The sequence below is a fragment of the Molothrus aeneus genome, chromosome Z, assembly GCF_037042795.1.
Source record: "Molothrus aeneus isolate 106 chromosome Z, BPBGC_Maene_1.0, whole genome shotgun sequence".
Lineage (NCBI taxonomy): Eukaryota > Metazoa > Chordata > Aves > Passeriformes > Icteridae > Molothrus > Molothrus aeneus.
Genome location: NC_089680.1, coordinates 10,895,255 through 10,908,542, shown reverse-complemented (window position 1 = coordinate 10,908,542; position 13,288 = coordinate 10,895,255). Strand labels below are relative to the sequence as shown.

General features: G+C 37.3%; 1 protein-coding gene across 1 annotated transcript in view; it reads left to right on the top strand.

Annotated features, from left to right (window-relative positions):
• The window catches only part of LMBRD2 (LMBR1 domain containing 2), a 32,297-nt gene extending 19,618 nt beyond the window's left edge, over positions 1–12,679 (top strand). The window contains exons 15-18 of the mRNA XM_066569023.1: positions 1,227–1,273; positions 3,046–3,148; positions 4,332–4,461; positions 6,954–12,679. Of these exons, the coding sequence (XP_066425120.1) occupies positions 1,227–1,273; positions 3,046–3,148; positions 4,332–4,461; positions 6,954–7,014 (341 nt within the window). The 3' untranslated portion in view covers positions 7,015–12,679. The remainder of the gene's footprint in view (positions 1–1,226; positions 1,274–3,045; positions 3,149–4,331; positions 4,462–6,953) is intronic.
• The last annotated feature ends 609 nt before the right edge of the window (positions 12,680–13,288 follow it).

Sequence of the window (13,288 nt, the reverse complement as noted above, 5' to 3'; positions counted from 1 at the left end):
GTCCATGCAGTGTAGCAGGTCACAGATCATATCCCCTTGGATTCTGGGGACTTTATTCTGTTCCCCATCTGTGCCTTCCAGCTCAGGGAACCTGGTACTCAGACAACAACTGGTCTCAGTCTTAAAGACTGAGGTAAAGAATGCAGTAAGTACCTCAGTCTTTTCATCATTATATAGTAGTTTTTGGTTTACATTTGTCTGAAATGTTGCAGAAAAAAAAAAGCATACTGTCAGTCAGTATATTGAAAGCTGTACTGAGGAAGGCCACAGCACAAACTGCAATAAGCTTAGAGCACTCTGGTCACTATGTAAAGTCTGCTGATGGACTTCATTGACATCTTAAATGAAGTACCAGTTTTACTCATCCAGTATCTGAATTTTAGATATTTCTAAATATTTTACAGTGTGTTACTGAGCAAATAATACCTTAGCAGGTGCTTGTAATCTGTCATAAAGGATGGTTAACATTTACACTGTCTTCATCATCAACAAACTAATCTTTTTTTTGTGTATTGATTGAGCTGCACAAATTCAGTCATTTCTTCAGTCTTTTTTCTTATGTCAACTAGCTGTGTTTAATTAGAGAAGGCATGTTTTTGTGTAGAACTGGAATTACCTGCTGGTATGGAAAGCTTTTTATTTTGCATTAATTTTTATTGAAAGTATTTCTTAAAAGTTGCAAAAAGCCATTGTAATTTTTGAGTAAATGTTTAGAAATGAAAATTTTTGGAGACAGTGTTATATTATGGAATACCTTTATTCCAACAGTTGATGAAAAACCTGTGTTTACTTAGAGAAGTAGTATGGGTGTTTTTTGGTAAAAGACCAAAGTTTCATTCCCTTAAATAAAAGGTAATGATGACATTGATACTGTAATGTTATATATCTTGATTCAAAAACGCTGAAGTTTTTTCTTCATTTCTTTTTCTTAATATCTTACTTTCCCAGTTATTTCTAAGGGTTTGTTTCACTTTTTTTTTTCTTTGCTAGCTGATATCCAAATGTTATGCTGTGATCCAAGATATCATCATGACAAAATAATTCTGATGGGAAGTCCCATAATGATAGACAAGCTGCTTTTTGTTTTGTTTTTGTTTAATTGTAAAAGGCATGTATTTCAGTAAGAATCTTCATTAGTTAACTAGAGATTTTCATTGTTTATTTTTAAAAAATGCTAATAATTTTCCATATATGGAGCTCAGACAAAGTTTTTTTTTTATTTTTAGAGAAAAGAAAACGACAGAGACAGGAAGAAGGTGAAAACAGAAGAAGGGTATGAGATTTGTTTGGCTAATTATAACATTACACTGCAATATCTGATGGGATTTATCATGGATATTTAATTCAGAATTACCTATTTCACAATAAAAGAGTCCCAAATAATTGATGGAATCAGTTTAATCTTGCTGAATAGTCTTGACTGGGTTATTTATAGAAGGTTAGAGGACAATTTTAATAACACTACTTGGACACCATTGTTACTCAATGTGCTATGGTGTATGCCAATAGGTACAACAAGCATTAAAAAGGGTCCTGATTACTAGGGATACAGAATAATCTAAAATGGCATATTACCAGTCTCTTATACTGATATTGCTCTCCTTGAAATAACTGCAGTTGCAGAGTTTTCATACTGAAATGTGGACTCCTCCCAAATTTATTGTTTTGTGTGCTCATTGGAAAGTCATAGGCATAGGTTCTATTTTGTTTTTTTCCCAGAGGAGGGAATTACATTTAAGACAGAATTAATAGTTTTCGCTGTATAACAAACAGAATGTTTGATTCAAATCATGTTTTCTGCGCATATTGTATTGAAAGATTTGTGAAGCTTTCGTTTTTCACTAGTTTGTAACAAAATCTAGTATAGAAAGTCACAATAAAAGGTAGATTAGAAAAAAAAGAGAGAAAGGGTGCATGCAAGACAATACTGGGACTAAAATCCCTTGGTTTTCCAATATCAGGTATAGTTTAATCCCCGATGACAGCCAGTGCTGCATAGACCTTTCTTTTGATCCTGTCCTGGTTTAGGGCAAATTTGGGAGAAAACCTCCAACAGGGCCCCCCCTGCAAGCAAACCCACACGGCCCCTCCCCCAGCTGGATCAGGAAAAATTTCCTTAGAGAGAAGTGGAAAGAACCTGTTTATTTAACAGGCAAAGCACTCCCCAGCACACAAAATAAACAATACCAGATGTCAAAACTCTTTGAAGAGATGACAAATTCAGAAAGTCTCTCCTGTGGGTGGTCACTCTGCTATCAGTCCCTCTGGCACTGGGAAAGGCTGCTGCCCAGAGTAGGCCCCACTAGGCCACAAAGTGCAAGCTCTCAGTGCTCCCCAGCTCCCAGTCCAGAGCAGGCTCAAACAGTTCCAAGAAGAAGAAAAGAAAACCAGTCCAGGGAAATCTTCTCTGCCTCAGCTAGCTAAACTAACTAAAAAGCAAAGGAGGGCTCTGTTCTGATCCGTCCAATGTGGAGGAGTGAGTGCAGTCCCTGATAACAAATTCCGTGCTTCTTTTTCACTTCCCACCTTCACTCTCAGAACCAGTCTTGAAGGCACAGAATATAATATCCAGCATAAACAGAACAGATGACTGGGGATACAAGCATCATAATGTCACCCTAGGACAGATCCTTTCCCTCCATCTTGTAGTTTTAAAACTTGAACTTGTTGGGAAGCAAAACAGCAAATCTATGATACATTTAATATACAGTGAAATGTACCTGACACTAAGCCATGAATTTTTCTGTGCTATGTACATCTCCTTATTTTTCCATTTTGCCACTAGATGGAAGTAGTGATCAATAAAAGCAGCAGTTCCCACCATAACTTAGAGCAGTTAGCTGAACTTTGAGAGCAGATTTGAGATGCAATTTCTTTTATAAAAGTCTTTTTCTTAAGAACAATTATGATAACTGGTTTAGTGAAGGAACACATTTTGTGTTTAAAATGAAACAAAAATTTTTCCTGTATTTAGATACTGAACTTTTAGTTGCTGTGTTGCTTTTTCCTCCCAACTTACATTTTTCTTGGTGGTCTTTTTTCCAGGAATGGAAGGAGCGGTATGGAAATAGAGAGGATTCTACCAGAAGCAGAGCTGTCCACACAGACCAGAAAGAATCCAGCTTCTCAGAGACCAATGCCAATAGACGTAAGCTTTGTGGGTTGGAGGGGAAGTTTGTTTTGTTTTGTTTCAGTACATTTTCTTCACAACACTGGCTGTGAAAGTAGTTTGAAATATTCTTCTTTTTGTCTTAGATGCTGTGCTGATAATGTTCACCTCTGTGGCTCAGTGTCGCCTTGCCATTTAAAGCACTCAAAAGAGTACTGTATTTCTTTCCATCTCCAGCTAGTTGGGATTGGAGATTCTTACTATTCTTCAGACCAATTACTTGGTCTTATGGGATATATAATGATTGCCATTAGGCTAGCAGTTGTCAACAAAGAAACTTCATGATGCATCTTGAAGTTGGGTGTTGTAAATCTTAAAATTCACGTCTTCTGCTTGCAAGTGAGCTGTGTCAGACTGGAATAATGGAGCAATCAGATGACCAACAAATGTAGCATCACATAAGTGTATATACCTTCATTTAATAATGTGTATTAGCAAAATACTTTTTTTGTGGATGCTTTAAACTTCCAAAAAAGTTTGTCAGAATGTGAATGTTTTTTTCTGTATTTTTTGTGCTCTTGTAAGCTAACAAGTCAAATGAAACTTAAGAAAAAGGAGGAAAAAAGGGAGGAGGAGGGAAGCTTTGAATATGCTTTTAAGAAAACACTGGTAGATTTCCCTCTTCCCTGTACAAAGTTGCAAACCCAGATTTTTAGTGGCAGACTAACTGAAATTGCATTCTAATGTTCATCATGTGACTATGTAGCATTCCAGCTCTAAAACAAGACATAGGTACTGACCTAGTGAAGGTCACAGAATGAACTGCAAAACAACACATGAGATTGATTTTTTTAAAAATAAACAAAAGCAAACAAAAAACTGGTCTGAACAGCTTAGTTAAAGCATGAAGCTGGGAGGATGAATGGATCATTTAAAAGTAATGCTTGCCACTAGTTTCTTATTTTCCATGATTCTTTGCAAGGTAGATCTCAACCTATTAGAGGGGCAAAAGTTGTAGTTGCATTTCTGTGGAGATACAAAATCGAAATACTACAAGTTTGAGCAAGTTTGGTTTAATACTAAATCTACTCTAAATCATCACACTTTTGCTTTGGATGAGATTACTTTGTTATTCTTAGTGGTTTTTTAAATTTAATGTCTCCATACCCTCCAGGCTCTTTACAAGGCAAATAAGTGTCTTTCACTCCTTTTACTTATTCAGCACTATCAAAGTATACTCGTTCAAATGGTAGGACTGAAAGAGATAGAATAGAACTCCTCCAGGATGCAGAACCTTTGGATTTTAATGCAGACTCTGTTAATGACGACCCGCTTGAACTGGACTCAGGAAGGTGAGGAATGTTCTCTGTAATTTCCAGTTAAAAGTTTCTACTGTCTTCTGTTTTCTGACCTATGACAGCTGTATTAAATGTTTCATAATAACAGTTTTGTAAACAAAGTTTATAATTTCATCTAAGTTTTTTCCTTTCTTCCTTTTCCCCTATAATTAGGAAATAATTTTAAAACCTATTAAAACCTGAAGTTGTTCCACGTTTTTACAAACGTCAGAATAAGATTTGAGCTGGATATAACATTATGTATGGAATAACTTGAAAACCACTGCATGTAAAACTAGTGAATGACGTGCATGTTAAGGAAACATTCCTGGTGTGACCATCTGTGGCCATTCATGGTGCAGTGTGGGGATCACAATTGTGCCACCCCAGACTTTCACTGCTGGGACTGAAGCCCCTTCACCACAGGCAGCTCCAGTGACCCAAGGACCAGGCAGACCAAGTCCCCCTTTCCCTCCCTACTCACCCCACTCTCACAGTCAGAAAATTTTCCCTTTCCAGCTCGACCACAGGCTTCCCATAGCAGAGTCCCAGATACTTAGTTCCTTTAATCATGGTGCAGTGACAGCATAACAGCTTGAATTGGTGCCTCTAGGGAGGAACCCCAAACAAAAGAATCCCTGAGCTTTTACACCCTCACAGCCCATGTGCACCGTATTCCAGGCTCTTCCAGCTGAACCCTTGGCTCCTGCACAGTCTCAGAGTGTCCAGTCCACTGGCTGGGCCAAAGGTCCCTGTGCCCTTCTTTAGTTGTTCTTGGCACCTTGCCCAGGGCTCCCATTTCCTGACATCCAGGGCACAACCTGCAACTGCACACTGAGCTACCAGGCCTAGGTGTATGCCTCAACAGACAGAGGTACAGTGTAACGTTTTCCCTGATTTCCTACAAAGCTCAGCTGGAGAAAGCTCACTTGATTTCCCAGTAAAAAATCCATTATGAAAAGGCTGCAGGAAATAAAACTGAATGTTACAGGATCTGCTGCAGGAATGCAGCTGGGTATCAGATCTTGGAGCTACTAAAGTAAATTAAAATCTGATGTTCCTGAACAGAGAATACCAGACTGCACTGTGTAGCTCTGCCTGTAGTAGAGAATTTTGTGGTTCTGTGGTTGTGACTGCAACACCAAATTTCCTCAGAGTACCTTATGTAACTGCTAAGCTCTGCTTTATTTAAGAAACAAGCAATACATTGTATGGGTGCTTTCTTTGGGGGGGAGGAGGGGGGGTGGATATAGTGTAGAAATGACAAATAATACAAAATTCACATAAAAACTTATAATTTGTTGTTTTTCAGCTAAAACTATTTTACCCCATCACAAAGAGTCACAGATGGTCATTGTTTTAGTGGACTTCTATCTATAATGTCAATAACAAATTCCAGCTCAGAAACATGTAAAGAATGCTGTGAAATGGCACTGCCAGGTTTCACAGGTTGATTCAGACAATTGGTTTAGTCTCATGTCACCACATTTGAGCACTTGGGGGTTTCTAAACACAAGAGTTTAAAGAGGAGCTACCCTAGAATTTCTGTCAGCAGATGGCTTCCATGCAGTGTCAAAGGGATTGTCTACTATAAGCCAGGAGTATGTATATGTAATTATTCTGGAGCAAATACTTTTCAAGCACAGTGTCAGAAGTCTCCAGGAATCTATATATGCTTTTCAAAGTGGAACATTCTAAACTTCTTCTCTAAAAAGAAAATCAGGAGCTTCAAAGCTTAGTTAGGCTTTGCTTAGTAACCTTCATTTCATTTCATGGATGTAACAAGTCAAGAGTAATTGCATATGGAATTTCAGTTAATTTAGAAGTAGCTTATGTAACATTAGTTTTCAAAACTAGAGCTCCTGCAGTAAATAGAACACTTTTGGACTGTAAGGGCAGTTAGGATACCAGGTTCTGGCTTTGTGTTCATTCAGATTTTACTAAATACTACAGCAAGTAGCTTCTTTGTCCCTGTTTTGGACTTTGTGCTTTTAAAGTGTTTCTAAAATATATTTGATCAACAATTTGTGAAGGTTCTTTTTTACCATTAAGCATGCAGGCATTTGTTTGATGCAGGCATTATCTTTGGTATTGTATTTCTTCTAAGAATACCCCATGAGATGTACTGTTAAGCACCCGCAGCTACTTTGTGTACCCTTGTTTGTTTGGGTTTATTGTGTTCCGGGTTTCTGTTGGTTTGTTAAGTTGTTGGTGTGGTTGGGATTTTTAAAAAAGGCCCTGTTCAGCCAAAACATGCAACTTCTTTCCTTTGTTTTAGGAAACAGTTCTTTAAGACTCGCAGTATTCATATAACTGTTTCTCTTGGTCACATGAGGTTTAATTTAATGACTGTCTTTAAAATTCTCATGAAAACTAATTCAGTAGAACATTAATTGATCATCCACTGGAGTCAAGGAGAAAGATTTCAGTGAGAGTTAGATGATTTAATGGGTCTTTATTTTTCTATTTCCTGTGACACTTTTTCACTTCTAAAATTGATTCTGCAGGTACCAACCTGGTGGAAGATATCTGTCAATGTCTCGAAGCAAAATATTTGATGATGTCTAAGCTCATCAAAGCTAAAGAAAATTCAGTGGAAATCTAGCTCCTACTCATTGCTTGGAAAATACTGTATTTGCAATATGTCACTGAACCATCAAAGACTCTTGAAAAAAAAACATGAAGGAACAACTCTTTTGGGAATGCACGTGTATGATAACTTCACCACTAGTGATAGGAATATGCTTCTGCTGTTGTAGATACTGTTGTGCATCAGTGTGGGCTTTTGTGTCATGACCAAAAGGAGAAAACTATTTAAAGTTAATAGATTATAAACTCATGAATATACCTAGGGCTCAACTTGAACTGTAACAGTCTAAGTTTGGGGAAGAGATTTTCTGGAATTTTTTATTTTGTATTTTAACCAATGCTGTGAGAGCATATTGATGTATCTAAAGTGCAGTTATATCAACTATGCTTTTGCTGAGAAAGGTTGGACTGTAAAATCATAGTCACAGAATGGTTTGGGTTGGAAGGAACCTTAAAGATTGTCTAATTTCAAGCCCCTCTGCCATGGGCAGGGACACCTTCTAGTGTTGCTCAGCCCTCCATCCAGCCTGGCCTTGAAGACACCCAGGAATGGGACATCCACAAGTTCTGTGTGGCAGCCTGTGCCAGTGCCTCACCACCCATACAGTAAAGAATTTCTTTTCATATCTCATCTAAATCTGTCTTCTTCAAATTTTCAGCCATTTCCCCTTGTTCTTTCACTACACTTCCTGATACAGAGTCCCTCTCCAGTGCTTCCACTTTAGGCACCTTCAGACACTGGAGGGTTTTTCCTGTGAGGTCTCCACACAACCTTCTCTTCACCAGGCCAAAAAGCCCCAACTTTTTCAGCTGATCTTCACTGAAGGAGGTGCTCCAGTCCTCTCACCAACCTGGTGGCCCCCTCTGGGCTCACCCCAGCCGGTCTCTGCCCCACCTGTAAGCTGTGCCTGGGATTGCAATGACCCAGGTATAGGACCTTGCTCTTGCTTTGTACAGACGCATCTCTCAAGCCTGTCCAGGTCCTTCTGGATGGCTTCCCTTCTCTCCACTATCAACTGCACCGCACAGCTTGGTGTCCACAGATAGCTCTTGAGGTTCCTTCCATCCTGGTACTCTGTGATTCCATGAATTTTTTTGGTATAAATTTTGGAGTGATGTGTGTTGGTCAAAAAAGGCTATATTTTTTCTTTTCCAACATCATAAGCAGATACATGATTTTAGCATGTGTAAATAGTTGAAATTGAATATGGACCTGAGTGTCCCTGTCATATGAGCATATGTGCAATAGCAAGAATACATTATTGAAGAAACAATGTCTGCTTAAGATCTTTGCAGATGTAATGATTCAAAATCATGGCACTAGTGTTTTTGTAACTGTAAAAGAAACATACTATGAAGATGGAGTTAAATACTGAAACATGATAATTTGCACGCACCTCAGGCACGGCTTCAAACCCTAGACTATTTCTTTAAAAGAAGGGAAATACATAGCATGACTAGGTAATGGTAAACACTTTTTATATCCTAACTACCCTGGTTGCATTATATATCAGTTTTTAAGGTGCCTGTATTTTGCAGTAGGTTGTTGCAAAAAGAATAATACTTTGCCATTCAAAAATGCCAATTATTAACATTGTAAAAAAGCTTCACATTAATTTCATTCGTATAGGCATATTTTTAAACCATAGTTAGTTGTATGAATTTTCAAATATAAGGTAAAAGGTGTGGTCAAATTCGTGATAACTTTGATAATTTGAAAAATTTAAACCATTTTGGTTTTTGTCTGAAATCTTTACCACTTGGGAGCTTTCTTATGTGCTTTTTGCAGAATTATGTTGAAAACTAAAAGAGAACATGTTTTTATCATACATTCTTTATCATGCTTAAAAAACACATCCCTTAAAGCAGCTAGGAATGAATTATTCTGAAAAGTAAGTTTTCATGAATGACATATTCTAATAATTTTTAACAATAGTCTGTGTTTTCTCAAGTAATTGTTAATGGGGATCTAACTCTACCTCCTGTGATTTTAGTACATGTGTTGTAACAGTAGTGGTATTTGTAATACATTGATCTGCCTGTTTTGAAACACTGAGTTGTTACTATGAAGGAGAAAAAAAATCTTTATTTGTATAGAAATAATTATATTAATAAATTAGCAGACATACAATAATTGTCAGTTTTGTTCTTAGGTGAATACAGTGAATGTCAGCCATGCCCACAGGCATTCAAGCTCATGCAATTTCCAGACTACTCATATGAAGTCACTTTTTAGTTTGAGTACTTTGTGTTTGTAAAAGCTTGTTCCAAGTCTTAGGCTTGAATCTTATCAGGGACTGGAAGTTGAGAAGATGAGTCTCTATTCAGATATTTCTTTAGGAATTCTATGGTAGCACCTATTTAATTTATTTTTGAACTACTTAGTAGTACTATCTTGAATTCATCCTTATATGAAAGGCGTTGTATATGTTCTTGGGCACCTATCCATATGACTGTTCTTAGACTCTATATTTCTGTTTTAAAAATTTGTATCAGCAGTTTATTTAGAAAAACCTTTGGCAGAAATAAAATTCAAACTCTTTATATAACTCTTGAGATGTCACTTCAAAGGGATCTAATTCAGAGCCAGTAGAAAAGCTATTAGAAGGAGCTTCTGTTTTCTGAAAATCTGTGAAATAACTTTACCTACTCCCTGGTGACCAGACAATGGGATTGAGCCTTCTTGAGGCCTGTTTTTTCCCCTCTCAGTGAAATGGCTGCAAACAGAATTTTCAGAGGAAACGTGGTCAGGGTTTTATATAAAACAGGTAACTAGTCCCTAGTGCAGATTTCATTGGAATACAGTAATTTGAAGAGTTGACTGGATAAATTAATGGCAGTGGGATTTCAGATTCTAACATAGACATTCTGAGCTGAACATTATTGATGTTGCAGTGCAGTAAGGGAGAACCAGTGGCTGCTTTTTGAGCTCTGAAAAGCTCTAAAGAATTCTCTGTATCATGCTTGGCAATGCCTGGTGTCACATCCTCCCTGGATGCTGTTTGGTTAAACAGGGAGTTGATAAGTGAAGTCAGGTTTCCTCCATAGTGTGTATTGCTGACCAGGAGTTATCCAGGCTCTAATTACATGCAATTTATTGGCTAATTAAAGTATGTTTTGAAAACTCACTATGGGTTCATATGACTGAATCTGGAATACTTTCTATAAAGAAATATGGTGTACAACTATAGAAGAATGATATTTGTTGTTCACTTGAGCTAGTTTCAAACAAGTTTGGTTACTGCTAGTACAAATAGTGCAGAACTTGGCTGGGGGCTGTGTCCCTAAGGATTTACCCCACTCCAGAGAGCTGTGGATGCCCTGTCCCTGGAAACGTTCAAGCCCAGGCTGGACATGGCTCTGAGCACCCAGTTCTAGTTGAAGATGTGCTGGCTAACCAGGAGGGCTGGACTAGGTGGCCTTTACAGATCCCTTCCAACCCAAACTGTTCTGGGATTCCGTGGTGCTTCTCAGACAGATTGTGGCAACTCTTGATGGGTTCTTTCCTGCTTCTTTCAGCTCCAGTCCTAGTAGCCCTACAGCTAAATGAAGTTAAAACTAGCTTTGATGTGTTTAAGCAGTGACTGTATTCTAGACTAACAGTGTTCCTGCATCACTTCTGATGCTCCAGATTAGGTGATTTTAAATACAATTCCCTTGCAAACTGTGCTGTTGGAAACTGAGTGTTAAAGTATTTTTCTGTCAGTGTATTTATAGAGTCATATTTATTTGCTGCTAAAGAATGTAAATTATATATATCTTTATTGTTTCACTTCCTGAATTACTGAGCAGTTAGTGTATACTTCTTGCCATCATTTCTGCAGTTTTCTCCCTATCAGTGGACACCAAAAAAAAGCCCCAAAACACCAAAAATCCCACCCAAATTAAGTACAGATGTTTGAATGTCTTCCTGTCAAAGATTTAAATGAGTGAAAATAATGTGTGCAAGTCACAATGAGCTTCAAAAAGCAGTGTGAAAACAGTACCTAATCAGTGTTGGAGTTCTTAAAAAGTATGGATAGGCAAAAAGCTGTAGTCAAACGTATTACTCCTACTAGATTTGTAGTTCTCTTTTTCTTAATACATATTTTGATATGTATATTGGGAAATATGTGCCCTACTGAGCTAAGGAGGGGTGCATCTCTCAGTTGTGAAGTGAGGCAGTGTTTTTATGAGGGAAGGTAAAAGATAATGTAACTTCTAATCTGTGCTCATAGTGATAGTTTCCTTTGGGCAAAGGACGACATAGCTTCTTATATAACTACAGTAAAGTGTTAAGAAAAAAAGAAACTTTATGCTTCTATAAATTACACTACTGGAAAAGTCATGGTATGTAATCTGACTTTATTTTGCAGTCGAGCACTTGTAAAGTAGTCATTAACAGTGTTAACAGGAATGGTAGAAAGCTGCTGTCTTTTCAATATTTTTTCGTGCTATTGTAAAATATAACATGAACAATGATTTTTACATAGGAAGTATTAAAAATTATTACTATGATTTTCTATAATTATGGTAATTTGTATTTTATTAAATTTGTCTTGGAATACTGTAAATATTATGTGAAAAATACTACATTTAGTTTCAGTTTTCATTATTGCTTTAATTACTTGAAATCTGAGGGGCATTCATAATACCAAATAGAGAACACTTTATGAAGGAAAACTTTTTATGAAGCTTCTTAAAAAAGTCTGACTGGTTCATTACAGACATATAGGTGCATCTTAATTATTAACAATAACACTACTAAGGGGATATATCGTGTCCTAGCTTTTTAATTTTTCTTTGAAATTCAAAAAATTGTTACTTTTTTCAGAGCAGCTTAGTTGTGAATCTTGTAAACTTTCTGAAACTTTTACATTCCTTTTCCCTAATGGGCTCTGCAGGAATATGTACTGCTTCATGGCAGTCACCTAATACTAGCTGTGCCTCTAATTAAATAGTCTAATCTGAAGCTGAGACACTCCTACACCATTTGATTATGTTAACAGAAATTCAGCATTCCTAGCCAAAATCAAAAAGGCACGTTGAACTAGATCCCTATTAAATACATTAATTGCTGTTGTTCATTTTATTGCATTATATTTGATACCCTCTGTTTGGGTCATATCATAAGTCCAATCAGGTTTATTCTTTGTTTCTCTTAGAATGCATTGGAATGAAGTCCTCAGCATGCTTTTGTGTGCATGTGTGTGTTTTAGTATGCAGCTTCAGTTATTTCCTCATGATAATGTTGTTATATTTGACATATTCCTGTGAACTAGTAGTTTCAGAGTGATACTTTAGCTGTCACTGTAGAAATTAATTATTTTCAATAGAAATACATTGTGTTTCTGTAGAGGCATCTGGAAGATAAGGGAATTCATATGTAAGTATAGGTTTCATTTGTAAGTATAGGTTTAGTAACAGACCTCCATTCTCCAGTGTATATCAAGACAGGCTGTAGGAGTGCTGCTTATGGATAGACTATCTTCTTTTGCCTTATATGTATGCATAAATACCTTGTTTTGAAATTCACAGAGTTAAACATTTTTCTCTGTAGTGTTCTGAATTACTGTTGTTACTGGATTATATTTTTGAAATGTGTGTTACAATATATCTAATCAAATACTTAAATTGGCATGAAATAAATAATTTCTGCAATACATTTTCCCTGGTGTATTTTAGATATTAATATTGCATACGTGGTGTTGTCAGGGAAACCTCTGAGAACCCTGTGTGCTTCTGGGACCAACTTGACACTGAGTATTTCTGTGGGGCATAAGGAGGGATGAAAGGTAGGGTCTGTACTCTCCTCTTCTTTTGTGAGAACTCATACTAGGACAATTCTAGTTCATCCAGGCCCCTAGTGACAATGAAGGCAAGAGACTGATCCACTGCAGCTGTGAGGAGATGGACACAGCAAAGGAATTGACTCCATCTCATCTTTCTCATGCTTACATGTTTATTGCTTTTATCTTCCCTACAGAAAAAAAAGGTAAAGGAAGAAGAGAATTGTTTTTTTAAATTTAAGTATTTTACTATCTCAGTAAGTTGGGGGAGGTGATTCTGCCCTTCTGCTCTGCTCTGGTGAGACCCACCACTGCTGCATCCAGCTCTGTGGTCCCCAGCATAAGACAGCCATTAATCTGTTGGAACAAGTCCAAAGGAGAGACACGAAGACAGTCAGGGAGCTGGAGCACCTCCTCTGTGACAAAAGGCTGTGTTGAGTTTGTTCAGCCTGGAGAGGAGGAGACTTCAGGGAAATCTCACTGCA